Below are 27,186 nucleotides of genomic sequence, written 5' to 3'. Positions count from 1 at the left end.
ACATGAATGTAGAAATGTCCCTGGGGTAAATTGTTTTAAAGACTCATCAAAACAAAGGATGGGAAAACAATAAGTGTGAAGGAAGGCTTTCTTATCACCTAAAAACAAGTGATCTGAATGTGCATGTGCGAGCGAGAGAGAGAGAGAGAGAACTTCCTGTCTGCCGCCACCATCTCATTAGCTAAATACGCCTCACAAAAGGAAAGCGGGGTGTGAAGAGAAGCAGCACACACAAAGTGTCCTTCAACAAGGTGCTCTTCCTTCCTCTCCAAGGTGAGAGAAAATGGCTGCAGGTGTGATCCCCGAGTCAGCGAGGGTGGAGCTTGAGTCACTGGACTCCAGCATTTCTGGTAAGTTCTGGTCACTCTGTCTGACAGGGCCTATGTTTTACACCCTCTATTTTTTAACTATATCTAGTATGCTTCACGGTTCTGTAAATACTCTGACATGAAGGCTTTTGCTATGGCTTTTTTCTATCAGCTGATACAAGCCACTGGATGTCATCAGTGAAAGTTTTTGTAGTTCACTTGGCCAGCTAAACAGCGGTTTCATGATCTCAGTGCCGTTTTGAGACTGAGTGGCGTGCCCAGGAAAGAGCGCTGGTGTTCAGAATAAGATGCCTGTCCAGACAGATCCTGCAGTGGCCTCACATCTTACAACCAGCAACAGTTAAATGAAATACCTGCAATTTTGTAAGACTTTTATTTTGAATAAGGAGGTCATCCCTTCTTTGTCCCTCAAGCTTGTTTATCTGCGATGTCCATGGGGCCAGAGACAGTACATCGAGGGCCCATTCGCGTCAACTTCCAGATCGGCCTCTTCATTGAGGGTGTCATGGTGCCTGAGGGCCAGCTAAGCTTCAGAAGTGCAAAGAAACTGGCATCTGAGATCATTGTGAAGCAGGTATGAATCCAGCATCCCTAAAAATGTCCAGCAATGTTATTTTGCAAGATATTACAAATTATTAAATGTAGCACCAGTCTGTCCATGTTTTAAAGACTTTGCTGCTTATTTTGAGTTTTTTTCTCATTTCTTGGTTTGGTGACTTAGTTATGTCTGTGACATGGACATGTACGGTGATACATGACAGATGAGGTTACAGGCATCTTTTTGGTAGCTGAGCAGACTCAGTGTTGAATGATTGACACCTTATGACACTGTCCTTATGGTTTCTAAGTGCTTGGCTTGAATGAAACCTGTGGCTGGTTTGAGAGCCAGCATATGGGAATCTGCTTGGTGCAGAAGCTCATACTTTATGCTGTTGAATCTTAAACAGGCCATTGTGGTAAAATTGGTTCTAGATCAGTGACGAAGATAGCAGAAAGTGTGCATTACATACTCAGAACATTACGTGCTCTGATGGATCTTGCAGACAAGGGACCTTATTCCTACTGCAACCACTGAAATGTTGGATGTTTCTGGGCTTGTACACGTACTTACCACTCTCTTGTACACTTACTGACCCCCTGCACTTATTATGTTCACCTGTCTTATAGATGCACTTTGAATTGTACGATTACAGATTTGTAACTGTAGATTGTACAGATTGTAATGGGACTGTTTAATCTGTTGATTCATGTTAAATATTTGCCCATAGGACTGCTATTTGTGTGATGAGCTGTTCTTAACACAGCAGTGTCATATGGGTGGGTGTTTACTGGCATAAGTCTATCAGACACAGCAGTGTTTCTGGGGGTTTGATACACACCAGTGTCTCTGGCCCATGAACGCCAAAAATATGGGATACAGCAGCGGTACCCAGCGCTGGAAGATCTACCATCCTGCAGAGACTGTGACCTGGTCCCGCACACCTAATCTAGATAAAAGGGTCCTTTACAGGCCTCATTAACAACACAACTGTCCTGTCGTTCAACTCCCAGTGAAGCCCCAGCCCTCTGTGGCCTGGAGCCCAAAGCCATGCTCTCTGGGTAGGAAGGATTGCCTTCTTTTCCTCTTTTTCTATTGTTCAGCGCTTTTCTAACCAATCACATTTGTTTCTTAGATAAGGTATACAGAAATGGGCCGTTAGTGTCCTCCTCCAAGCGTGGTCATCTGTCCTATGATGTTGAATTAGCAGCATCTTGAGAAGATTCACAAGGAGAGACTAAAAGCTGGTAGCTACTAGGCAACACCTCACCCTGCAACAAGGGGGAACCTTCACTCAACTCGGCAGGGTGGTAAAGCTTCAGTGTGCATCCGGAGTGTATATAAAATTAATACGTCTCTTTGACAAATGGGCTACAGCAGAAGTATTCAGTTCTGGGCCTCTAATCCAAATCCTGTCTTGGATTTTCTAATTAATTATTTTTTTCACCTTCTCTTCAGTTGGCAGTGTTCAGTAATAAACTGTAAGGGATTCTCACAAACCAGAGAGAGAAAACCCTGTTAAAGTGACAGTGGATCAGTTTTCTGCACATATTGCATTTGCTGTGTGGTTTACAGCATCTGGAACTCATTTTCCAACCACAGACACCTCTGCTGTTCTCTCTCACTCACCCTCCCTTTTCTCTGCTCTCTGCTTGGTCTTTCAGCAGCACACACACACACACACACACACACACACACACACTCTCTCTCTCTCAGAAGTCTCATGGTTCTCACACACACATATTTGGTATCTTACTTTATATTGAGGAGCAGCCAACCGTAGCTGTAATGAATTAACAGATCTCCTTATGGCCTAGCTTCTCAGCCGTCACACATGCACACACACTCACACATACACCGCAGAATCACATGCACATGCAAACACACTGTGCATGCATGCACTCAGACACAGCACACTCAGAAATTTGGCCTTTGTTTACAGTTCATTGTAGTGAGGTGCTGTTGTTGTTTGGGTTTTCTCTAAATGCAATGCTGCACCCTACACAGCAGCTCCACTGCTATATAGCTGAGCTATACCTGCATTCAGTAACAAACTGCATTAAAGCCATTGTTGTTTCTCAAAATCAGAACGATAACCAACCACGTACTTCACTGTGCATTGCTTTTTATCACTCTGTACAAGCAGACACCATCGTGAACAGAGCTAATACTGCTTTGCTGCTCAGTGATGGATTTTCATATTATTCAAATAATTACCAATAATTGTCACTGAAAAAAATTTGAATAGGCCTTACCTTTTAAGCATCGACTCTGAAGTTCCTACTGAGAGAGTATGTCTCTCTGCCTGGGAAAAAAAATAAAAATAAAATAAAAATTATATATATATATATATATATATATATATATATATATATATATATATATATATATATATATATATATGTGAAATGGTTAAAGGCATAACAATTTAAAAACATGGGTGAATTTGCCTACATGGGTGTGTGTCTGTCTCTGCTTGGGATAGTATCTGATTGTCTCCTCTCTGCAGGAGAATATTTCACCTGGTTTCAAGTACTGATTAAAGACTTATTTAAGAAAAATGGCTTTGTCTGAATACAAATATAATAGTGTAGTTGCAGTAGTTTTGTAGAGTGGTGGGTGGTGCAGTAGTTTTGTAGAATGGTCCCACATCGCTGACCTGGCAAAGGCTTCCCCTGACCCCTCCCCCTGCCTGACCCCTCCCCCTGCCTGACCCCTCCCCCTGCCTGAGCCCTCCCCAACAGCTCATCTCATGCTACTCAGAGTTGTCATCTGGCTCTAGCATTTCTTGTATGACTTTTTTGTCTCATTTCAAGCAAAGCGTATGAACTTTGGAAGACAGCCCTCCCCCACAGTCACAGCTACCTGGCCACCCCCCTCCGTTTTGTTTTCCTTTCTCTAATTTTGAGTCATTTCCTCTTGGTTTGAAAAGCCAGCAGGTTTGACCTTTCAGCTGAAACAGATCCACTGCGGGCTGCCGCTGCACCCTGGGTCTGTATTCACCCCAGGACCTCACCCCACCAAGCAGAGCCTGCCCCACACCAGATCCACCTCACTTCACTGTGGGTCTGTGTGTGTGGCTGTGTGTTGTTATAATTATTTTATTATCTTTAGCTTGTAATCTGAACATCATCAGTACCTCACTGCAATTAACTGTGTACAGAATGCAGAGTGAAGGCTTATCTATTTGTGGAATATTTAAATGACTCTTGATCCTGCACCTATGTTAAGTATCTAAAACTCTAGGAATTATTGTTTGGTATTATTTGATATTGCATTATCGTTGTCTGGTTATTTCTTCTAGGTATCAGCATTGATTCCTGTATTTTAGCAGTATTCCAGTTCAACAGTATATTGAACTCTAACCTCCTTTACTGACTAGGATACCTTCTGTGACTAGATGACAAAAGCACTTTTGTAAGTCGCTCTGGATAAGAGTGTCTGCTAAATGCCAACAATTTAAATAGAAATGCACAGAAGCTAAATTTCTGATTGCTGAATGTGTTCCCTTAATGGTGTAATGTGTGTGCATGTGTGTGTTTGTGTCTGACTCAAACACAATCCAATTTACAGTCCAAGTAGACCTGAGGAAGGATTATGCCTGATGGAGTGAGAGGGTGTGTGTGTGTGTGTGTGTGTGTGAGTGATGCATTGTACTGAGGTGCACATGCAGAGCAATGGGTGCGTGTGTGTATGTGTGTGTTTCTCTCTGCTGGCCCAGGCTTCTGACTGGTGTGTGTGTGCACGCTGGCCCAGGTTCCTGACTGGAGTGTGTGTGTCTGTCTGCTGGCCCAAGTTCCTGACTGGAGTGTGTGTGTGTGTGTGTGTGTGTGTGTGTGTGTGTGTGTGTGTGTGTGTGTGTGTGTGTGTGTGTGTGTGTGTGTGTGTGTGTGTGTGTGTGTGTGTGTGTGTGTGTGTCTGCTGGTCCAGGTTCCTGACTGGAGTGTGGTAGGTCTTGGTGAGAAGCTGCTTCTCTTTAGGCATGATCCCAGCTCTGATCAGCTCCTCCAGAGGCTCACAGAGAAGCACACTCTGCACGACGGAGACCTGGTGGAGGTGGTTCTCGCGGGTCAGTACACACACGCATGTTAACAGACACAAACTTATGTACATATATGTACATTTTGCGTGAAGACATACTTATTTGCTGTGTATTAAACTCTTCTAATAGTTCTACTGTTGGTCAAAAGCTGATCTTTTATCATTCTCCACAGTGTGTCAAATTTACATATGTCAATACTTTTGATTCTTTCAGCTTCTGCCTCATTAACTGAGGTTAAGTTCCGCCCCCATTCCTTGGTGGTCCAATCATATCGAACACCAACGTTTTGTCACCAATGTGGAGAGATGTTGTGGGGACTCGTACGACAGGGATTAAAATGTGAAGGTAGCACACATACTTGTCTGTTATGTTGTAGTCACAGCAACTGACATTTGTGTAGAAACTATGGTTCAACTTTCCAAAGTCTTAACTTGTTCTTTAACCCAGTGCCTAAGCTCACACACAAACATTTTTTTCATTTCATTTATAACTTGGGCATTTACCCACGTTTTAACTGCTTTTTAGCAAACCGTAAACTGGCTTTAGGCTTAGCAGTGGAATGTCATGTGGAACCTCTGAGATTATGATGCCATGTTCTTTTCTTTGTAATAATCTCTGTCTGATCTAAGCCTACATCCTCAGCCATTTGGCAGCTGAAAACATAACACCTACTTGGCCAAGAAATAGCTTAGCAGATAGTTACCTTTATACATTCTGCTCTTAATCTGTACAACAGTACATCACTGGGGCTGTAATTCTGCCCCTTTTATCTCCTGCTGACATACATTCCCTTGAACAGAAGCTGACACTCTGCACTTTAACTCTGTTGTTTCAGTTTTCATGCAAAGCCAAAATGTCACGGAAAGGCAGTTGGTGTTGTATACTGTACTGGGCTTCTTCCTCCTCTACGTTTTCTCTGAGTGAATTGTATGTTTACAGGGTCTTGTTCGCTTCATTCTCTCTCCCTCGTTCTCTCTAGGTTGTGGTCTAGATTTTCACAAGCGCTGTGCACTGACGTTGTCCGACGACTGCACGCGTGTGTACAGGCCGTGTGGACCCAGCCTGTCCCTGTTCCCCCCTGCTCGCCCGCGAGCCCCATCCCTCAGCAGCCACACCGGGGGCAGTCTGGAGGAGGTACTGCCTCCACTGGCCTCTCATGAACCCTGCACACCTTCATGCTTAACTCTGTAGGAAATAAACTGCATTCGAGCGTTGGCTGCCTTTTGCACAGTTTCACTAAATGATTTGTCTTTATTTTTCTTACTCCTCACTCCTATTCATCTCCCTCCCCTCTCCTCCCTTTTCCACTCTCCTCTCCTCTCCTCTGTAGATCAGTATGTCGAAGCCATCGAGGTCTCGCCCCCAGTCCTGGGCAGACAGGCCTGTGTGGTTGGGGCTAAGTGAGGTGGGCAGAGGTGGCAGGCCCCTGGTGCCTCACACGTTCCACATCCACACCTACACCAAGCCCACCGCCTGCCAGTACTGCCATCGGCTGCTCAAGGGCCTGTTCCGCCAGGGCCTGCAGTGCTCCGGTGAGAACCCCTAACACTTCCAGGTGAAAGGTCATAGCTGTCAGGGGTGGAGTGAAGTATGCTGTTGCTCTGTTTCTCAGAAGCATTATAGCAGAAAGTTCTTGGCCCATTACTTTACTGCTGTGCTTACAGGTTGCTGCAAGGTGGCAGTTTCTTAACTTGAGCTTTTCTTTTACTGGACCCTGTTTCTTCTGCTCCTGTTTATAGACTGCAAATTTAACTGTCATCGACGCTGTGAGTCTCAGGTTCCACCTGACTGCAGAGGAGAGAAAGCCAATGGAGAAGGTCTCTCTCTCTCTCTCTCTCTCTCTCACACACACACACACACGCACACACAGTTATCGAGAGATCAGGGTCTTGGCCTCCGTTTTGAGTTACTAGTGACCAGTTATGTCATTGAAGTTAGTATTGAAATGCAATTGATTTAAAGACAGTCATGTCAATTTCTTATGACACTCGGTTAGGCTTCCTGAACATTGTTCTATTAAATGCTGTGTATGGGGATATACTCTTAAAGAAAAATAATAAATAGCCTATCAGGTATAGGCTTTGCTCTAAAAGCATTACATGCTGGTGCCGGTGAGTGCAGGGCACAAAGAGGCCATTCCCCTCCACAGACAGCAGCTGACCCACCAACCAAGTTCACACCAAGAACCGGAACCTTCTAACCTAATGAAGGTCGTGCTTCCATCTGTCCCTCACAGACTGCGGTGTGCCTCAGGGCTTAGAATCTGAGGAGGACATGGCCGTAGAAACTGTCAACGCTATTTACGAAGAGTATCACTTTAAAGGTTCCGCTCGGCCGGTAGAGACACCTGCGGCGCTGTCACCGATAGGGTAACCAGCCCTGGGCTGTAGTCCATTATTCAGTAATCATTATACTTATCATCATACACATACAGTCCATACGCCAGGCGGCTCCACATTACTGCTCTAAACAAATGTGTTGGCAACTTGGACAGAGCAAAACTGTGGAACACTTAAGTGGACCCCAAGGACTGTGTTGAGAAACAATGCTACAGTCAATTATTCACTAATCATCAAACATTTAGAGCCCATACAGTCTTATAGTTCATTATTCATTGTTATACAGATACAGTAGACCATTATTCATTAATCATGATATATTTGGTAGACATACAGTCCTATAGTCATTCGTTAATCATCATGGATACAGTACAAACTAGAACTATTATAGTATTATAATTATAGTATAATTTCTTTGCTGTTGTACACATACTCCTCAGTAGTAAATTAATCTAGAATCTAGTTCATTTATGTTCCTTAGTGTCCTTACAGCACATATATTTACTATGTTGCCTTATGTTTACACCCCCCCCCCCCCAGTCCGTGTTTTAGCAGTAATATTCCCCTTATGAGAGTCGTCCAGTCAGTCAAGCACAACAAGAGAAGATGCAGTGGGGTGCTGAAGAATGGCTGGCTGCTGCACCATACCGATGTAGATACACTGGTGAATAAGAACACACACACATGCACACACACCGGCCTCACTGAACACATGCTGCCTTGAAAACAACAGCCATATTGGCTATCTACAGGAGCACGTCTGTGTGTTGTGTTGTAAATGACACCCTTAAATATGTTTTGTGTTCCAGAGAAAGAAGCACTATTGGATTCTAGATGGGAAAACCATCACTATGTACCAGAACGAGAGCAGCAGCAAGTACTACAAGGTACTCTGCCTTTCTTCGTGCAGCATTTACTCTGCCTCAGTAATATTATACCATAACATAAATTATGTGTGCCCTTCCAGTTTTATAAGGCCTCATAAAAACTTCAGTGTTGTGCGTTTGGCCACCATAAGCTTGTAATGAAGGATTCATAGGTGTAATAGGCCACCTGTGTGCTCTGCAGGAACTGCTTCTGTCTGAAGTATTGCTGGTTCGAGGGCCAGACCAGATGACTCTTTCACAGTTGCCAGGCGACGATAGTCACTCATTTGAGCTGGTGACAAGCTCTCTGGTCTACTGTGTGTTTGCAGACAAGGAGGGTGCAGCATGGGAGTCTGCCATCAGACAGGCCCTTATGCCCCTGCCGGGCAGAGGCCACACCAGGGGAGAGTCATCAGGTCTCTCTCACACACACACACACACACACACACACACACACACACACACACACACACACACACCGCTTTTGATTTTAATGTCTTATTTTTAATACACATATGTGCTTTTTTTCGTTGTTTCCTAGTGCTCTACCTCTATTTCTCAGCATTACTCTGACTCGATATGAGTCCTTGGACATCAGATGTTTTACTTCAAAACAAACTCTTCACTATGGCATTATTAAAGTGATGCACAACCACCCTGAAGATTTTACCTCAGATTTAGTTTATTCTTGCTGATCTTGTTTTGTTTTTTCTAGACAACAGAAGCATTAGTGAAGAAACTCAGGTGAGCACCGATCACCTCCAGAGTTAAATGGAATTATCATATTTCACACTCCAGTTCCACGCAGATATGTGATCATAAAGCTCTGTGTGTCTTTTCTGGTCTCTGTGTGTGTCTGTGTGCCTGTTTGCCTTCCCATCTGTCTCTCAGGATATTAGTGCGCTGTATCAGATTTTCTCAGACGAGGTGCTGGGCTCCGGCCAGTTTGGGGTGGTGTACGGAGGTGAGCCGTGCTCCCGATTCACTCGGAGCCACGCTGCTCTGCACTATACTTGGCTGGATCGGACACTTAATAAGTACTGCGTTTGTGTGTTTGAGTACAGGCACACACAGGCACACAGGCCGCTTAGTGGCTGTTAAGGTCATCGATAAGACTCGCTTCCCTACCACACACCAGAGACAGAGCAGAAACGAGGCGGCCATACTGCAGGTTGCTGAGAAGGATATGAATTTACTGTTTTCTGTTAAAAAATGCAAATATCTGTTGCTTTCAAAAAATGACATTTGAAATGACAGAAAAAAATATCTTTTATTTCTTTATTGCTTTAATATTTGTATTTTTATTGCTTTATTTATGCTTTGTGTGTGTGTGTGTGTGTGTGTGTGTGTGTGTGTGTGTGGGTGTGGGTGTGTGGGTGGGTCAGAATCTGTCCCATCCTGGCATCATTGTACTCGAGGGCATGTTTGAGACAGCTGAGTGCACCTTTGTCGTCATGGAGAAGCTCCACAGCGACATGTTGGAGATGATCCTATCCAATGAGAATGGTCGACTGCCTGAACGCATCACACGCTTCCTGGTTATGCAGGTAACTATGGAAACACTGCTTTGATTACTTCTTACTTACTGTCTAGGGAAATATGACTGCAATATTATTAGTCACTCAGTTTAAAATAGACATAGGATCATGTTCTGTCACTTATGAGAGGCCACTGTTTAGCATTTTCCATGCTTTAGTACACCACGATTCAAATCATATCTAAATTTTCACACTCCTTATGACTCATGTCTATTAGATGAGGCAAAATTTTACATTCTAAGTCACTGCAGTACCTCCAGGCCCTGTATATAGCAGTAGTATACAGAAATTCACACTAAAATCCCACTGAGTGCCCTGCATGCCTGGTGTGACTGTTGACGGTAATGCTATCTGGGTGGTGTTCTTCAGATCCTGGAGGCCCTACGGTACCTGCACATGAAGCACATCGCCCACTGTGACCTCAAGCCTGAGAATGTGCTACTCGCCTTACCAGACCCTTTCCCTCAGGTCTGGCTCTGATCACTCCTTACACTTCCTAATGCTCCACAGTCAAAGGTCTGAAACAGGCTCGTGGTGCAGATCAGGTTCCCGGGACATGGCTCGAGGATGCCCCGACCAGGGTGCACCTTTGTGTTTCAGCACCCAACACATGCCACGGGGCAGCAGTCGGAGAGCTTTAAAACACAGATGTCCTGGATCAGGTGGTTTGGTAGACAGAATAAGACAAATTGCAGACTGGCTGGAGTCCTCATGGCCCTGGTTCGAGGATCTTTGTTGTAGGTCATTTGAACTATTTGAGGATCCAATGGGAATTTATTTTCCCACTTTTCCATGAACTGCAATAATTAGAAGGATAAAAGACCCGGAATCACATCTGAACTTGTATCTTATCCTCCCTCAGCATGTTTAAATTATATTTAAATGATTGGCTAGAACATGCAACAAGCAATGATTAAAAATGTATGCGTCACATTTAACACACTCAGAAATGCAGTATGTCAAAGTAGTCTAGAATGAGAAGCACTGTTTCACAAAGCCTCACAAGTATATAATGCTAAAGGCTATATAAACATCTGGCAGGACCTGAAACATCAATGACAGAAACGCCCAGAGATGGCTAACTTCTGTAAACTAACTCCACCTCTGTTTGTTTCAGGTGAAACTCTGTGACTTTGGTTTCGCCCGCATCATTGGTGAGAAGTCCTTCCGCCGCTCTGTGGTGGGCACACCGGCGTACCTGGCCCCTGAGGTCATCAGTAGCCATGGCTACAACCGTTCACTGGACATGTGGGCGGTGGGCGTGATCCTGTACGTGAGCCTGAGTGGGACATTCCCCTTCAATGAGGATGAGGATATCAACCAGCAGATCACCAACGCTGCCTTCATGTACCCTCGGCAGCCCTGGTCACTCATTTCTCTGGAGGGTGAGGGTGAAGGCAGGGCCTTTTCCCAGCTGCTGAAAGCACCGCTTGCTTTAGCGTGACCCTTAACTGCTTAACTGTCCTAAGAAAGTAGGGTTTGAAACTTCACTCAGAAATTCTAATGCTTTGTCCAAACCCCCCCCCCCCCCCCCCGTTTATTTAAAATTAACCATTGCACAAGCAAAGTTGAAAGTCCATTGATGTAACTGATCTCCTTCGCCTTCATGCTCTTATTTCCTTTTTGATTTCTCTCCACCTCCCCCCTCCCCCCCCTCCCCCCTCCCCCCTCCCCCCCCTCCCCCCCTCCCCCCCCTCCCCCCTCCCCCCTCCCCCCCCTCCTTGTCTCTCTCCCCCCCTCCTTGTCTCTCTCCCCCCCTCCTTGTCTCTCTCCCCCCCCTCCTTGTCTCTCTCCCCCCCCCTCCTTGTCTCTCTCCCCCCCCTTGTCTCCCCCCCCCCTTGTCTCTCCCCCCCCCCTGTCTCTCTCCCCCCCCTTGTCTCTCTCCCCCCCCCTTGTCTCTCTCCCCCCCCCCCCTTGTCTCTCTCCCCCCCCCCCTTGTCTCTCTCCCCCCCCCCCCTTGTCTCTCTCCCCCCCCCTTGTCTCTCTCAGCGGTGAGCCTGATTAATAACCTGCTGCAAGTCGTTGTGCGACGCAGGTTCAGTGTTGGTAAAGCTATGGGACACCCCTGGCTCCAGGTAAACTATTTTTTAATTTAATCTGAGGCTCCAATACAGGAGCAATGAGCTGTGCTCTCTATTTACTATAAATATAAGGGGAAACAAAACTTGGTTGTTGATAGTACACTCCACCTCGCCTCTCTCTCTCTCTCTCCTCAGAACTTCCAGCTGTGGTGTGACCTGAAGCTGTTTGAACAGCGGATGGGCCACCGGTACCTCACCCATGAGTCTGATGATGAACACTGGAGACAACATGCTCAGGAGAAGGGGATCTCTTTGCCCTCCCACATGACAGTAGTGCCCTCTGCAGAGCAGGGCCTGTAACTCACCATAAATTTAAAATGAAAGAATGTATAGCTTTGATGTTAATGTAGGGCTGTAAATAAAATATCGGCGCCTTGTTCTATTGTATATGAATATTTTGAACACTTGATTGTTGTTTCAATAAATAAATCCAATGATGTATTTGATATTTTCATTTTATAAACGGTTTCTTAGCGTTCTTTAGTTTTATCTACTTTGGGTTTTCTTTAATAGAACGTATGGAGACTATTATTTTGAAAGGCGGAAGGTTGTGCTTGTTTTGAAGCACTTTGCTCTTTTCCTCCTAAATCGAAGTGTCACGGTGCCCATCGTTGCAAAGATGGAAACAAATCAGTTTGCCAACGTGAGTTTTGTTTTTCAATTAACAGTGATGTGATTAATGTGTTTTGCACATAACGCATTTGACATGGAGTGTTCGTCAGTAAACGTCAGCTGTAGCTTGCTATTGCTTTGGAGACATCTCACCAAGCTAACAGATCGGTCTTTGAACATCTTAGCTAACTATCATAAGTAGCTACCACGACGACAAGTTAGTAATCTGCAATTACTGCATAATCAGCTTCAAGTATTACCTTTTTTTGTGTTTTCTGATAAACATGTATGCTAGCTAGCATCTTTGCCTACTTAACGCTGACTACTTTGGTTAAGATTATAGTCTAGCGACAGCTGCTGGTTGGCTGTTCCCTTTTAGAAACAAACTGAAAACTTTTATCTGATACACTACGGTCTAGTCAAGCAAAAAGGATTAGGTACTAACTAAAAATGTGTCCATATTCTTTCAAACGTACAGCTCGAGTTTGCGGTCCAGATGACATGTGACGGCTGTGCTAACGCCGTTGAGAGTGCGCTTCAAAAAGAGCCGGGTGAGTTGTTAGCTTATCCCAGCTAACTGGGGTATTTATGAGAAACACAATTTGCTTAATGGTCAGCGTTGTTTTAGCCGACCACACCCCACTGCACAACGTTATCAAGTGTTAATAGCGAACAGTCAGAAATGTCTGAAAACAGAAATCGAGTGGGGTTGTTGTTGATGTTGATGTTGATATTGATGATGAGTGTATTAATCCTTGAGTTAATTTCCTGTTGTGTAGATAAATTAGCTAGGTTATATAGCTTGACAACTTTGTACTTTGCAATTTTTAGTTATAGCTAATATACACATACAAACTTAGAATAATAATAATTACCGTAGTCTTGTAAATTAGCTAACCTAAAGTGTCTCCAACAAAGCCATTAGCTGTACTGAAATGAAATATTCTGGGCTGTAATCCACCTGCATAATAAGTACCCATTGCATTATTAATGGGAGAACAGTGACTATTGTTCACATGCAGCAAGTGTGAACAAGTGTTGTTTTCACTGTTAAACTCTTTGTCTCAACCACTAACTTGGCTGGATATCTTGCTAGCTACTGCATGGATGTGCTCATTACATGTTACAGCAGAGGGCTGTAGTCAGTGAGGGGAAAAATGCCTCTTCTAGGCAGTCTGGCAAATATTTAGAATTTATGTCAGCCTGTGCACTTGTTTCTTCAGAATATTTTTTCTCTCCTTACTTAGCTATGTGTGATTGTGTGGGATGGAAATCCTGCCCAAAAGATATTTTGATTAAAGCTTTGCTTGGCTTTGCTATTTCTTCATTGAATGAATAATAAGTGTCAAAATAAAAATGCAGTGTTTACTTTTCCATAGCAATATGCTGCATATCTGACAACATGCAAATGAAAACAACAACAAAAACCAAACAGAATACCTAGAATACCTTTGAACAGAAGACCTAGTCATAGAAGCAGCCCATAATTTGTTTAGAGGTAAGGTTATCGGGTAATGCTGTGATTCATTCATAGGTGCCCTTTGTTCATTCAGAGTGGCTGGCTCTGTCTCTCAGCCCATGTAACCCTAAGGCATAATGTTGAAGTCAGTAGCTGAGCTTTTAATTGAAGCTACAGTGATATCTTAACATGGTGAGGGTGCTGTCGTACAGAAGGGCACCTGTGGCTGAATCACAGCCTTCCCATGTCACCTTAGGTCCAAACAAATGACTTTGCTTTAGGTTAATGTCTGGACCTGATAAGTGTGTGTCTGTGTGTTTTGTGTAATCACAGGTGTACGTTCATTCAAGATTGACCTGTCTCGTGAAGAGGTTTTGGTTGAGACGTCATTGAGCACTCATGAGATTCAAGGCCTGATTGAGAGTACAGGCAGGAAAGCAGTGCTGAAGGGACTGGGTGGACCAGAGCCAGGTTTGTGTCTCTGTCCTCAGGTGGTACGCTCATCACAGGTGTAGCCTCACAACTGTTGTGAAGTTCACAGGGTTTCAAGACAACACTTCAGAGAGGTCCTTAATCGACTTGTTTCTCTGGAAATCTTATGTACTTCACTGCAATTTTGACCCTCTCTCTCTCTCTCTCTCTCTCTCTCTCTCTCTCTCTCTATTATATATGTGTGTGTATTATTTTTATTTATATATATATATATATATATATATATATATATATATATATATATATATATATATATATATATATATATATATATATATAAAATAAATTTTTATTTTTAACAGAGACAGAGTTTAATGTTGTGTATTTGTTTGTCAGACTTGGGCGCAGCCGTGGCGATGCTGAGCGGGGCAGGCCGTGTGCAAGGCGTGGTCCGTTTCCTGCAGCTGTCTCAGGACTGCTGTTTGATAGATGGGGCAATCGATGGACTGGATCCTGGACTGCACGGCCTGCATGTGCACGAGTATGGTGACCTCACGCAGGACTGCACGAGGTGCCTTGACCTTTGACGTTACACCGCACAATATGCTACTTCTCATATTCTTATTTTAAATAAATGTTTGTCACTGAAGTCATCACTTGCAGTGATGAGGAACCCTGGGTGATATTTACCTGCCATTGTTTACTAACACATACAGAGCGCTTAGGAGCTTGACAGAAGGAATTCATGTGTCTCTTTTGTACCTGCTAAAGGACACTGAGAATGTGCCATTGCAATGGTGAGGAATGAAAGGATAAAAAATTTCACAGTTTAACTTCCAAATTCCAAATCTTGTGAATTTAAACGCATCCCTGTTTGGCCATCTGATCACTGAGAGATATTCAAAGCAAGCTGTGCTTGCTAACTTCCAGGCCTTGAGCGAGTAGATGAATTCCTATATTCTCATTCACTAGAAACTTTTAAGTGCTTTGCTGTGTAGATGTATCAATGAGAATAATTTTATTTGGAAAGGATCTGTAATTGCTTCATATTTCATAAGTTTCTCTTTTCCTTCTTCTGTGTCTCTGATTTTGTCTATCATGTTTTGTTTCTTTCTCTCTTCCAGCTGTGGGGAGCACTATAATCCTTTTGGAAAACAACATGGTGGTCCAGAGGATAAAGAGAGGGTAACATTATACTTATCTTTGACTCGGTGAAACTTCAGCATCCCTTTGCCAGTGTGAGAAATTGGACGAATTGCAGTCAGCTCATATTATGGTTTCAGTGAGGTACCTGTACAAACTCAAGCAAGCTTAAAGAACTACATAAATAAAGACATGCCGTTTATGACATTTATTTAAAAGTGGAATTTTATCAGGGAAATGGCTTCAAGTATGTTAAAGTCGAGTATACACAGCCAGCTGTAGAGATGTTCTGACAGCTCTATTTGTGTTTGGCTGTAGCACGTGGGGGACCTGGGGAACATTGTGGCAGCAGCAGATGGCAGAGCCACATTCAGACTGGAAGACTCCCAGCTCAAGGTCACCCTGTCATGCTTTATTTTTATATCATCAGATGAAAATGGGAACAGGCCTGTGTCTATTTAATGTGGATGCACAAAATCACTTGATGTACATTTGGTTCTGTTACCAACTTCTCTTAATCCCTCTTATTAAGAGTCACAGTCTTAATAATATTGTGTATACTGTGTTTATAGCAGTGTTACTCTTATGTTGTGGGCTTGATTCCCCCATGCTTAAACAGGATGCAGCCATGTCCTGCTTCTTTACCACCCTCTTCCTCTTTGGACAGGTGTGGGATGTGATTGGCCGATCGCTGGTGGTGGATTCAGGGGAGGATGACCTGGGAAAAGGAGACCACCCTCTCTCTTCAAAAACAGGAAACTCAGGGGAGAGGTGGTAGCCAGTTTGTAAATCATGACTGTAAATTAGACAGTATAGAGTACAGCATTTGGCAACGGTATGTCGGTTTAATGTTGGAGTGAATGGCAAGTGTTCATTCACATATATATATATATATATATATATATATATATATATATATATATATATATATATATTTTTTTTTTTAATCTTAACTGACCAACTAAAATCTCAACTGACCACAATGTTCATTTGCATAGACAAATGAAAAATGTTATGGCAAGGGACTTTGCCTATCTAATGATTTCTCTCTCTCGCCCTCCCCATCCAGGCTAGCATGTGGAATCATTGCACGTTCAGCAGGGCTGTTCCAGAACCCCAAACAAATCTGTGCCTGTGATGGTGTCACTCTGTGGGAGGAGAGAGATCGGCCCCTAGCTGGAAAAGGCCGGCGGATCACAGACACACCACCCTCCAATCTATGACAGCATGAGCAAATTATTAATGATGGACAAAAAAAAAGTGCACTTAGAGAAGAAAAGGGGGGGAAAAACAATACATTGAATCTGAAGAGACAAAAAGAATATCCTGTTTGGTGGTAAAGGCCTTCCAAACGATAACTGAAATGTGCCTCGTATCTTCAGTATTGGCCTCATTAGTTACCACTCGCTAAAACCTTGGGATGATTCCAGTTCATCTCGTGCCTGGTGACTGAAGCAGCTCTAGGGAAGAGCTGTTTCTCAGCCTCTGCAGTATGAGCTCATGCCTGCACATAGAACAAAGCCTTGCTACTGCTGTGGGTCTAACAGCCAGTGCTGTTATTTGAATATTAAAAAAAAGCTTCTATTTTTTTTTTCAAGGTTCTTTTTGTTTCATTCACCATATGAAAGCTGTTATTGTCCTCAGTGTTCTGCCCTGATGGTAATGGTTGGTTTTACAGACAGGTTCCATAGTCCAGTACTGGAATTAACATGAGCCCCTTGTATCTGAGAAATGCTCTCAAAACACAGCAGACTGATTTTCCATTACAGACGCAGTCTAAATAACGTTAGCTGGAATTAAGGTTGCCCGATGAATTATTAATTTATTGTTGCGGTATTGGCACTGCAGAAGACCACAACATGTAAAATATCCCTCTGCATTCTTGTGTGCTGTGAGCATGAAGATCAGTCCCATATGTTCTTGATATTTGATCATCTTGCGTGTGATTTTAATATATTGCAAGGAATCGAAGTACGACATTCTTCACTCCACCAACCCCGTTTGCACCCTACAACTAAAAGCGGCCGGTCCCCTTTGTTCCTCGTCTGAACTTGTCGCATATTAACCAGCCCGCTTTGTCAAGGAAATGTTTTTTGAAATCGATTTGAAATCATAAAAGAAGTTCAATTAAGCTCAGAATAAGCGATGTTAGCCACACCACGTTCCTTCAATAAGCGAAATCGGTTTCTCGGATCATGTTCTAAATAAATTCGCTTGTATTTAATTAATTATTTTTGTACAATAAATAATCTAAAAAATACCATGCGTTGCCTGTTGTAGTTATTTTTGCGATTTTGAGGTATGCGCCATTTTCGCTTGAATAAACGTAATGAATCAGCGGTCTGTTCGTTCCCCGCTGGTGAAGAATGCCCCTCTCTCTGAAGAACGGAAGTGGACCGACCATTTTGAAACACTGCAGCGTTTAGGTAAGATGGAAGATTTTTTGTTCTTTTCTTTGTGCTTACGTTTCGGATATTTATGTTGCTTTTACATTAAGTGAGCGTCTAATTTCCGAATGTGAGGCGTTATTTTACGATCACGAATTCACTGTGAAGTGAAATAGACACGCGTGGATAGAGAAAGCAGTGGTTGGGCAGCGGGGATACTCAAAATCTTGTTCACAAACTGAGTCATCCAGCGGTAGTGCGACAAAGAGAAAACCAGACGTTTAACACCGTATTATAACGACATTTATGTGCTCTTTAATGTAATAGTCTTTCGTGGCCGTTGGGGGTGTTTTATACAGTATAAGTGTTACATTGTTACATTCAGATTGTTGCGGTGACTCGTTACCCGTTCGAGCTACGCCAGTACAAGCGTGCGTTGTTGACGCTTGTAGGCTAGAAAAGGAACAGTTCAGCCCCCTTTCCACACATTAATCTGTTGTAAAAACTAACCGAGACGTATAAACGATTATTTGTCCCCAAGGTGAGGTCAGCATAATTTCGTTTTGACGTATTTCTTTTTTAAAAACCAATTCCTCTCCCATTGAGGAAGTAGTCAGTTGTGTTTACTTGGTGCCTCCACGGCGTCGTCAGATCGCTCATCCTTATGGAGGTTCCGCTGTATGTCCGAGAAGTGCCCAGTTAAATGGCCCTTGCTAGATTAAAGAAAACTCGTTAGTTAAATGTCAGAACATCTGTTCTGGTCCCAGTCGGGTTAAAGGTAATGTAGTCATCTGTATGTATGTTAATTTTCTTAAAAAATCAAAACAAAAACCAGACGAACATGAGTTAGACGATACACCTGTAGACGGTGTCACCTGTATCTTAAGAGTTCACAGAAACTTCCTTTCTTTGCTTTTGTATTCAACTCTTAGCTGGAATCCGCACACCCTGTTTCTGGTAGTGCAGAAACACATCCACAGTCAACCGTGTGCTAGTAAACTGTAATTTAGTACTGATGGCATACCGTGGTTTCACCATTTTCTGACTGGGGCCTTGAGGCAGAATGGACTTTGTGCCTTTTTCAGACTTGGCTGATAAGATATGTCAATAATCTCCCTTTCTCTTTTTGCGCTTCTTATTTTCTTATTTTTCTATTCGTCTCTTCTTTCTTGTCAACCCCTCAAACACGGCTCCCCATTTTAATTGAGGCCTTCTTCCTGTTTCTCTAGCACGATGGACAAGGGCCACACGGTGAAGCTCTTTGTGGGTAACCTGGCCCTGGACACCACGCAGGAAGAACTGTCGGCTATCTTTGAGTCCTACGGCCAGGTGGTGAGCTGTAGCGTCCTCAGGCAGTTCGCATTTGTTCACCTGCAAGGAGAGGGCGCTGCAGAGCGCGCCATACGCGAGCTCAATGGACGAGAGTTCAAAGGTCGTAACCTGGTGGTCGAGGAGTCACGTGGACGCCCACTCCACTCCACCAAAGTATTTGTGGGTAATCTGAGTGGCATGTGTACCACAGAAGACCTAAAGGAGCTATTTCAGACCTTTGGAAAGGTCTTGGAGTGTGACAAAGTTAAAGGTAAGATTTTCAAAACAGGCTTCCATATTTGTCTTACCGCACATTAAACAACAGACACTAGGAGCAAGTTCCTCAGTTTTCAAATGCACTGATTCCTTTTGACCTATATACCACTGAGAAGTTTAACAATGTACTTGAAGATGAGTGCTAAGTGTTTAGCTATAGCCAATAGCCTAGGGCCCAATTCATTCTGTTCTCAAACAGATTTCTGTTGTTCTCATGCCAAAGTTGTACGTGCACACTCATTTACTTTCCTTTCATTTGGATGGTGTGGGTGTGTGCGCCCTCCAGTTTATCCTGGGTGCTTGTGGATCTCTTTGTGCTCCTGCTCTCGGGTTTCCTTCTCCTTGCTATCAGATTTTGTGCCCAAGAAGTCAACCAACTAGAATGGGTTGCAAGTTTTGACCAATGAAATTGTTACTGCCCATGTAGCCTACATTCTGATTGGATGGGGAAACCTAACCTCTGTAAAACCATGAATTTGCATATCGGGTTTCAGAATTAAAATTGAATGACCAAAAGTACATGAACCGTACATCCTATAGGCCACAATACTAAAGAGCATTGACTGATTGGACTGGCTTAGTTAAGAGGTCCACTTTTTAAGGCTGGCTACAGGGAATCTGTGAGACCTAAATGAATCATATTCTCATAATAAAATACTGCTCTTAACTTTAGAAAGGAAATGCAGTTCTTATTCAGCGGCTGTTGCTTGGCCACTGACTGTCCCCAGGAGGGCAGTAGGTTCCCCGCTGCCGTAGCCACAGAGACGGTTTCAGAGAGACTTGAAAATGGTTGCCTACCTTCGCTTCATGCTTGTATGTGTTCACATGGTCCACTTGAATTTTACTAGCTTAGACGCCATTTATCCACAGTGTACAAACTTTGAAATAGGAATACTCAACTGGTACACGTTTGAGGAATATAGTGAGTTTTCCCTCCTTATTACTGCATGAACCTATGTTTGCTGGTATTATATTCAGTCTTTGTTAATATTTCAAATTTCACTGGTTGTAAGATTTCTTATTTATCTTCTTGTTTCCTACAGGCTATGCATTTGTGCACATGGAGAACAAGGAGGATGCCCTGCAGGCTATTGAAGCGTTGCACGGCACCTCCTTCAAGGGACGGCCTCTCTCCGTGGAGCTGTCCAAGGTGCAGCCCAGCAAGCAGACTCCCACAGGGAAGATCCCGTGCGTGAGCTGTGGGAAGCAAGGTCACTATGCTGGGGAGTGTCCCGCGGGGAAGCCCGCGCTGGAGCAGTACCAGAGCCAGGCAGCCGTGCTCGCTGCTGCCGCTGCAGCAGCTGCGGGTCTTCCCTTGCAGGTACAGCAGAGCGTCCACAATTCGGTATACAACACCTCCACCTTAGATCCCACCTACGCGGCGCTGACCGGACTGACCGCCGCTGGAGCGCGGGCGGAGGGCGGTACGCCGGTGGCACCCGCCGTCTACGGAGCGCTCGCCAGCCAAGTTTATGGGACAGTCCCCAACCAGCTGTACGGAAGCACAGTGGCCAGTCAGGCACTCAACACGGGCGCGACGGCGGCAGCCGCACAGGTGTATGGCTCTGTTAACCCCGCCCTCTATGGCCAGGTGACCAATGGCGCCGTTGCGGCTGCTGCAGCTGCTGCCTACGGGCCACAGGTCTACGCTCCTGCTGTGGCGAACCCTGTGTTCTTAGCCGCAGCGCCCGGCATGGAGGTCCCCGCGGCAGCCGCCGCCGCTGCGGTTAACCCCGGCTATACGGTGGCCCCGGCCATCTACTCAGCCAGCCCGGCCTACAGCGGCCTGGGTGCGGCAGACCCCACAGCCATCTTCGAAGCGGCCAGGGCGCACTACTTTGCGCAAGGGCAGCAAGTGCTGGCGGAGCAGCAGCAGAGCAGTGGGAAGTCTGGAGAGAGGGACCGCAGCCCACTCAGGAGGTCGGCGCCGCTGCTCCCTGACCCCGTGATGAAGCCCTTCATGTACCAGAGAGCCAAGCGCAGGGCGCTGCTGCCCACACCTGCAGGCCGGGAAGAGGCTGCCGCCCAGGACGATGATCCCGTCGCCAGGTGGGTCCTCTAGGACGTACCCGCGGGAAAGAGTGATTTCTGGTCAGTTCACATAACTGTTTACTGTCACGTAAAAAATAATAATAAAAAAAAAAAATCTTCACATAAGAATCTTTCCGGTTGTTAATCATCTTACAAATATTGTGTGTTGGATTGTTTGGTGGTGATTTTATGTGTGTTTGCGCGTGTGTCTCTCGTTCAGGTACTATGCAGAGTACTACCAGCAGTACCAGCAGCTTGCCCAGTACCCCCAGTATCCAGCAGTCCCCTACCCGGCCCCTAACCCTCTCAGTGCGGTGCCCGCCCTCCCCGCAATCCCTGCTGTTCCTGCCCCCCCAGTGGCCACACTCGATGCCCTCAGGCCAGTGCTGCCCGCCGCCCCCGTGCCTGCCGCTGCCGCTATCGCCGTGGCAACGCCCCGCGTGTATGAGCCTCCGCCGATTCCGCCGTCACGCAAGGAGCCCCTCCTCCGCCGCTCCGACCTCGCCCTTCACCCCACTGAAACGCCCTTCCGATAGTGTGCCTCCCCCTGCTCTTGCCCCCGCCCTTCGCACCGTGTCTGTGTGTGTGTCTGTGTGTGTGTCTGTGTGTGTGTCTGTGTGTGTGTCTGTGTGTGCTTGCTGAGTCTGTCTTGATTATGGGTGAGATGGAGGCGTGTGTGTGTGTGTGTGTGTGCATGCGTGCGTGTGTGCATGTGTGTCTTGGTTCTAAGAAGGTGGGCGTTGTCTCTTTTACTTTTATTTTTTAAGGACTGGAATATCTGACCTTGGTTCTGACCACACACCCAGCGTAGCGGGCCAGGGCAGTGAAAGGGAAACTGCACGCTTGCGTTCAACCACAACTAACAACTTAACGTATAGTCTCTGTGTTTCAACTCTCTCAGACCTTAAACCCTGTAGACAGGTTTGAGGTGTAGGCTAGCCATTAGCCATGTATTCTTTTTTTTTATTGCTTTTTATATATGATGTTAGTAGCCTCTGAATGATATTCTACTTGAGATTTTTAAGATTTGCTAGTTATGAGTTAGTTATGTGAACTAATAACCAGTTTACGTATATATGTGTGTCTGTGTCTGTGTGTTATGTCGTGTGTGTGTGTGTGTGTGTGTGTGTGTGTGTGTGTGTCAGTGTGTGTGTGTGTCATAAAAAAAAAAAAAAAACGAGCAGATTAAACAAGCATATTGGTTAGACATTGATAACACTTTGATAAGCTGAATGTATGTTTACCCCAAGGTGTGTGAAGTGTAGGACCAGGGTTGGACACTGTTTTTACGTGTGTGTGTTTGTCTCTTGTCATTGGGACTTTGGCCACATATAAGCATATAATTTAAGATCCTTTGGTTGCAGTGATGGGCACACACACACATACATAGACACACACATTTAGGGAAACCGCCTTGATGTTTTACCACTATACATGCACCTCTGTCCTTGCCCTTATATCCCAAGAGTAAAGTTAAACAGTTACAGTCTTTATCATCCCTCCCCATTTCACGTCACCTATTCTGAAAGCTGAAAGACACTGTGAATTTTCTCCCTCCTAGTTTTATTTACTTTAACATAGCTACTGCTATCACCATGGTGATAAATGGGAATTAATCAATTGGAGCACGGTATAGCAATTTGCCATTAACTGGGATTGGGTGGCTTAGCCTGTCTGTTTTGTCTTGTGGGGCAGACCTTGACTTGTTGACTTTACTGCCATTTTGCGTAGTAGAAGATTTTTGGAAGTGTCTTATTGATCCCTGATGTTTTTATAAATATAGTAAAAGGGACTTTCATCAGTTTTCTAAACACTCTCCATAAACTTTGTTTACGTCCACGAATAAGGAAAAGGTAGCGTTCCGTCTTGTAGCTTTTTACAGAATGATTGTATATAGCCAAATTCTTTTTTTAAAAAGCAGACAAAATTGTGTCTCTAGTGGCTTATGATTTTAATGCCTTAGAAGAGAAATGTATAGAGGTTTGCTATTTTTTGATTGTAGTCTTAAAATGTGAAACTGGATAGAAAACAATGCACAATCAAAGTGCTGTATGCTCTGTGGTGCTGTGGTGTGGGATTAAACAAATTGGGAGATGGCTATCAGTTTCTTTCAGTCTTCTTTCTCATGCGCTGCTCCGACTATCTAGATAGCCTGCGCATCTCTCTCTCTCTCTCTCTCTCTCTCCTCTCTCTCTCTCCTCTCTCTCTGTGTGTGCACCTGAATTTAATTGTGACATCATCTGCTTCTCATCACTGGTTCAACACTTGTACATGTACCTACACAATGAAGAACCCAGTGTTTTTAAAGGAACTGTTTTTCCAAATAAAACTAAATGTCTTCATTTGTGTAATTTGTATCCCAGTGACACCATTTTGCTTTAAATGTTTTCATGGGGAAATAAAAATTAAAATAAAGGTTTATGCATGATCTTTTCGGAAAAACGTAATCAGAAAAAATCGTTTCTTTGCTCCTTCTGAAAGCATAAGGGGAACAAGAATTTAAAAAAAAAATTTTCTTTTCTTTTTTTTTTTTAAAGATTTTTGATTTTGTTCATGTTTCATGTTTGTTTTTCTTCTGTGAAACGACCAGACTCAAATGATTGGGAGCCTTGAGAGGAAGTGAAAGGACTAGAGCCCGCCCCCTCCCTCTCTGTTTCTGTGGACGGGGTAAGTTGGAGGTGACCCTCCCTCAGTCCCCCTTAGCTTTACAAACGTCGCTCCACCAACGTCAAAGGAGCTGTACTGTACAGCGCTGCAAACCACTGACTAAATAACCACCCAACGCCTCCACTCTAGAACTCGAGTTTATTGGGAGATGCTTGCTTTTCTTTTTTTCCCCTTTATTTTTATTGAACAAAAGTGCTGGTTTTGGGACGTGATAAAGCATTGTGTGTATCAGAAAGCGCCCTTTTCTGTAACGTGCATTGTCTCTCAGGGTTTTGATGCCTGACGGTCCATCAGTCTTAACTGTAGAATTCTGCTGAACCGTTCACTTGACGCGTTGGTTTCTTTGACAGCTCTCTTTGATTGTGCATGCTCTATTTTACTTTTCTGTTTCAAAGCCCAAAAGCAAAACTTTCTGACTCCGCTGTCCCGACTGAACTAGGTCCCCCAAAGGAACTGTGGACACCATGCGTGTTGGTGGGGGGAGGACAGTTAGCATCGCGCAATGCACAGGAAGTTCTCTCTCTCTCTCTCCATCCAGGTAAACGCACTGTGCCCCGCCCCCTTCCTGTCGTCCAACCCCGATAGCGCCTGCGCCTTTACCGAACACCTGCTCTTCTCTCCTCCCACCACCCCACCTCCCCTCTAGTCTCCGCTCCACCGTCAACACTGCCACAGCCGGTGGGGCTCGTCCGTGCACCCCGTGTTGCACCAGAGTGTGTTGCTGCCGAAAACAAACAAACAAAAAAACATTTGCTGTGCGGGCAGCTTGAGTGACAGCAGGGGCTGTTGGTTTGACGCTGCTGCTTCAGTCGGGCTGATGTTATCGCGCCGCTGTGAGCGAAGGATGTGTGTGGTCGCACCGTGATGACCGAGTGAATGTGTGATCACGGACATGTTAGGAGAGTGAGTGGGGTGAACACTGGCCAGTGGGATCTGGACAGCTACGAGTGTTTAGGGAGTGTTTGGACGGCGGTGTTGCTATGGTGAAGAGTGCTTGGGTGTCAGTCTGTCCAGTGTGTAGAGGCTTGGCAGATGTGGACTTCGCGCAGGAGCCCCATTTTAGTAGATCGCCGATCTCGCTTTTTGCCCCCCCCCCCCCCCCCCCCTCCCCGATCCTCTCCCCTCCCCCCCCCCTTCCCCCCGTCCTGGAGTTTGTTCGCCGTACACGCACAGCTTGCCGCCGCCCTCGTCGCCTCCCCAAAACCGGCTCTCTCGAGTCTGTTCGGTGTTACGCACTTGCTGCCTAACTGCCTGAACACCCCCCACCCCACCCAACCCAAAAAAGGCTGTAAGGCACTTCACTCAAGCTTCTAGGGCTCTTATTTTGAATTTGTGATCGTGCGCTAACAGATTAAGGCCACCCTTCACCCCCAGAGGGCGTGTTGGTGCCAGAGTTTGTTAAAGAAGTATTAAACGCATCGTATTTCCTCATCCCTAAGATTTAAGGTTTCTTTCTTTGGTTAGAGTTGAAACTATAAACATGCCTGCACCCCCCTTCAGTCTTCTGCAGGTGTCATGCGCACTCTTCAAGTGATATCTACCTGAAGTATACACCAGAAGTTCGGTTTATACAGTAAGCACATCATATATGAATGTGACCTTCAGTAAATTTGAATGCAACATCTGGTGAATACTGACTTGAAGATCAGTGAGTTTGCCTGACGCTTGCACAGATGCCGTCTGCGTGAACATGGCTCTGCAGGATGAGGGTGTGCCTACCCTTTATGTAATTAATCTAAATGACATAATACTTGAAAGCACCTTAGGAGTGTTCCATTGAACCTTAGTCAGTTTTTGCAATGGGGATGTTTTATTTGAGGTTTCAGCTGAGACAGAGCTTATCCATACAACAGATCATATTTAACAAGCATCTTAAACTAAGGAGTACTTATCTCCTGCACAGGTCCTGGTACTGTCTGCGTGTTTTTGTATTAATTGGAATTTAAAGGCACAAAGTGGCCTGTGGTCAGCATTCTTACTCTGAGAAGCAAGTTTAGCAGTGGCCAGTGTGAAGTGGTCTGTAAAAACCTCAAAGCCTCCCAGAGAAATGTGCTTTAAAATGAGACCTCCAGAATCCTGAGCCACCTGCAAATTCAGTTCCATCTCAGGGCTCCTATAAGACTTTTCCTTAGCTGGAGAGATTGACTGTAAGTGAGCTCACGAGAAAGTGATGTCTTTGCTTTGGCAAGTCTTGTCATATTAAGTGTATGTGTGTTTGTGTATGGGTTGCAGAGGAATCTCTCACTGCAGTGCCAAAACATGCAAAGACACTGTTGCTTCCTCACACACGCACACATGCACGTTCCTTGTGATATCATGTATAACTTTGAAACGGCTGCTTATGGACTGCAGGGAGAAGGTATCTGTTCGCTAGACCTAAATTACCTGGCCCCTTTCAAAAGGCAGGTACAATGAGAAAAGAATAAAGATGAAAGGTGAATATTCTCTGGTATATCTATGACATTCTGGATATCCACGTAACCAAGGCTGAAAGAAAATACGGGCAGGTCAGACTCCCGCACAGTTTGTTGAGTGTGGTAGAGCACCCAACTGTGCTGGACTCAGGCCAGGACCAGAGTTGGCCACCCCTGCTTTATTGCGTTGGCACTTATATCCTTTGTCCTGTGACAGCAATATTAACCTTTCCTAGATCTGTGTATACAAAATCTCCTTTCCCAGTTTGGTGTCCTTTAACAAAATCACCCCTCCTCTTTTTGGTATGGTGTTGGGCCTAGTGTGCCTAGTATTATAGTAAGGTGACGAATGTAGTAACATTTTCTGTAGTCATTGCACTGAGAGATCCCTTATTGCCGTTTTCTAATCTAGTTGTCGATTTTTGTTTAATTTCTTACAGTTGTTTTCTCCCAACTAATCTTCCGATTCAAGTACAATTTAAGATGGGGGGGGAAAAAGTAAATTATTTGATGCGTAATGAATGAGACGGTTCTTACTGCAGGCCGTACGATGTGAATTGCTCAATTATACCATGATGGAGGGGGTAAATGCATGCTTTGTAATAATGTTATTTGCAAAAACTTCGTGACTGGATAAATGTACTGTTTTACACCAGCGTTTGCATGCATACGGTTTGTCGTCGCATGCTAATCTTTAATAAATTTGTCCTGCAAGAGAGCT

The 27,186-nt window shown here is 44.6% G+C and overlaps 3 protein-coding genes across 8 annotated transcripts; all 3 read left to right on the top strand.

Annotated features, from left to right (window-relative positions):
• The first annotated feature begins 199 nt into the window (after window positions 1-199).
• LOC113585177 (serine/threonine-protein kinase D3-like) lies at window positions 200-12,179 on the top strand. Its single transcript, XM_035536651.1, has 19 exons — window positions 200-350; window positions 743-903; window positions 4,798-4,936; window positions 5,123-5,254; window positions 5,889-6,043; window positions 6,240-6,441; window positions 6,649-6,726; window positions 7,146-7,278; window positions 7,789-7,912; window positions 8,058-8,135; window positions 8,317-8,530; window positions 8,830-8,858; window positions 9,006-9,078; window positions 9,179-9,285; window positions 9,500-9,661; window positions 10,022-10,120; window positions 10,770-11,037; window positions 11,642-11,727; window positions 11,869-12,179. Exons 1-19 carry the CDS (start codon window positions 284-286, stop codon window positions 12,031-12,033), a joined length of 2,472 nt encoding a protein of 823 aa, XP_035392544.1. The 5' UTR covers window positions 200-283; the 3' UTR covers window positions 12,034-12,179.
• Window positions 12,180-12,250: 71 nt separating this feature from the next.
• LOC113585147 (copper chaperone for superoxide dismutase) lies at window positions 12,251-16,963 on the top strand. 2 transcript variants are annotated; one of them, XM_035536654.1, is made up of 8 exons: window positions 12,251-12,376; window positions 12,824-12,896; window positions 14,138-14,275; window positions 14,633-14,807; window positions 15,361-15,421; window positions 15,698-15,775; window positions 16,047-16,150; window positions 16,449-16,963. In XM_035536654.1, the coding sequence occupies exons 1-8, from the start codon at window positions 12,353-12,355 to the stop codon at window positions 16,600-16,602; spliced, it is 807 nt and encodes a 268-aa protein (XP_035392547.1). In that variant the 5' UTR covers window positions 12,251-12,352; the 3' UTR covers window positions 16,603-16,963. The 2 variants fall into 2 exon arrangements, with proteins under 2 accessions (XP_035392547.1, XP_035392548.1); XM_035536655.1 differs by lacking the exon at window positions 12,251-12,376 and adding an exon at window positions 12,463-12,562.
• Window positions 16,964-17,730: 767 nt separating this feature from the next.
• rbm14b (RNA binding motif protein 14b) lies at window positions 17,731-25,141 on the top strand. Of its 5 annotated transcripts, XR_003411479.2 has the most exons (6): window positions 17,731-17,805; window positions 18,996-19,348; window positions 20,397-21,402; window positions 21,605-21,826; window positions 23,975-24,051; window positions 24,590-25,141. XR_003411479.2 is itself a non-coding variant. In XM_027022473.2 (5 exons), exons 2-5 carry the CDS (start codon window positions 19,000-19,002, stop codon window positions 23,982-23,984), a joined length of 1,524 nt encoding a protein of 507 aa, XP_026878274.2. In that variant the 5' UTR covers window positions 17,731-17,805; window positions 18,996-18,999; the 3' UTR covers window positions 23,985-25,141. The 5 variants fall into 5 exon arrangements, 4 of the variants coding, with proteins under 4 accessions (XP_026878274.2, XP_026878273.2, XP_026878272.2 ...); XM_027022473.2 differs by having other exon boundaries at window positions 21,605-21,763; window positions 23,975-25,141; XM_027022472.2 differs by having other exon boundaries at window positions 23,975-25,141.
• The last annotated feature ends 2,045 nt before the right edge of the window (window positions 25,142-27,186 follow it).

Source organism: Electrophorus electricus, chromosome 19 (genome assembly GCF_013358815.1).
Source record: "Electrophorus electricus isolate fEleEle1 chromosome 19, fEleEle1.pri, whole genome shotgun sequence".
Lineage (NCBI taxonomy): Eukaryota > Metazoa > Chordata > Actinopteri > Gymnotiformes > Gymnotidae > Electrophorus > Electrophorus electricus.
Note: the sequence above shows the minus strand (reverse complement) of the source record. Positions and strands in the feature narration are given on the sequence as shown.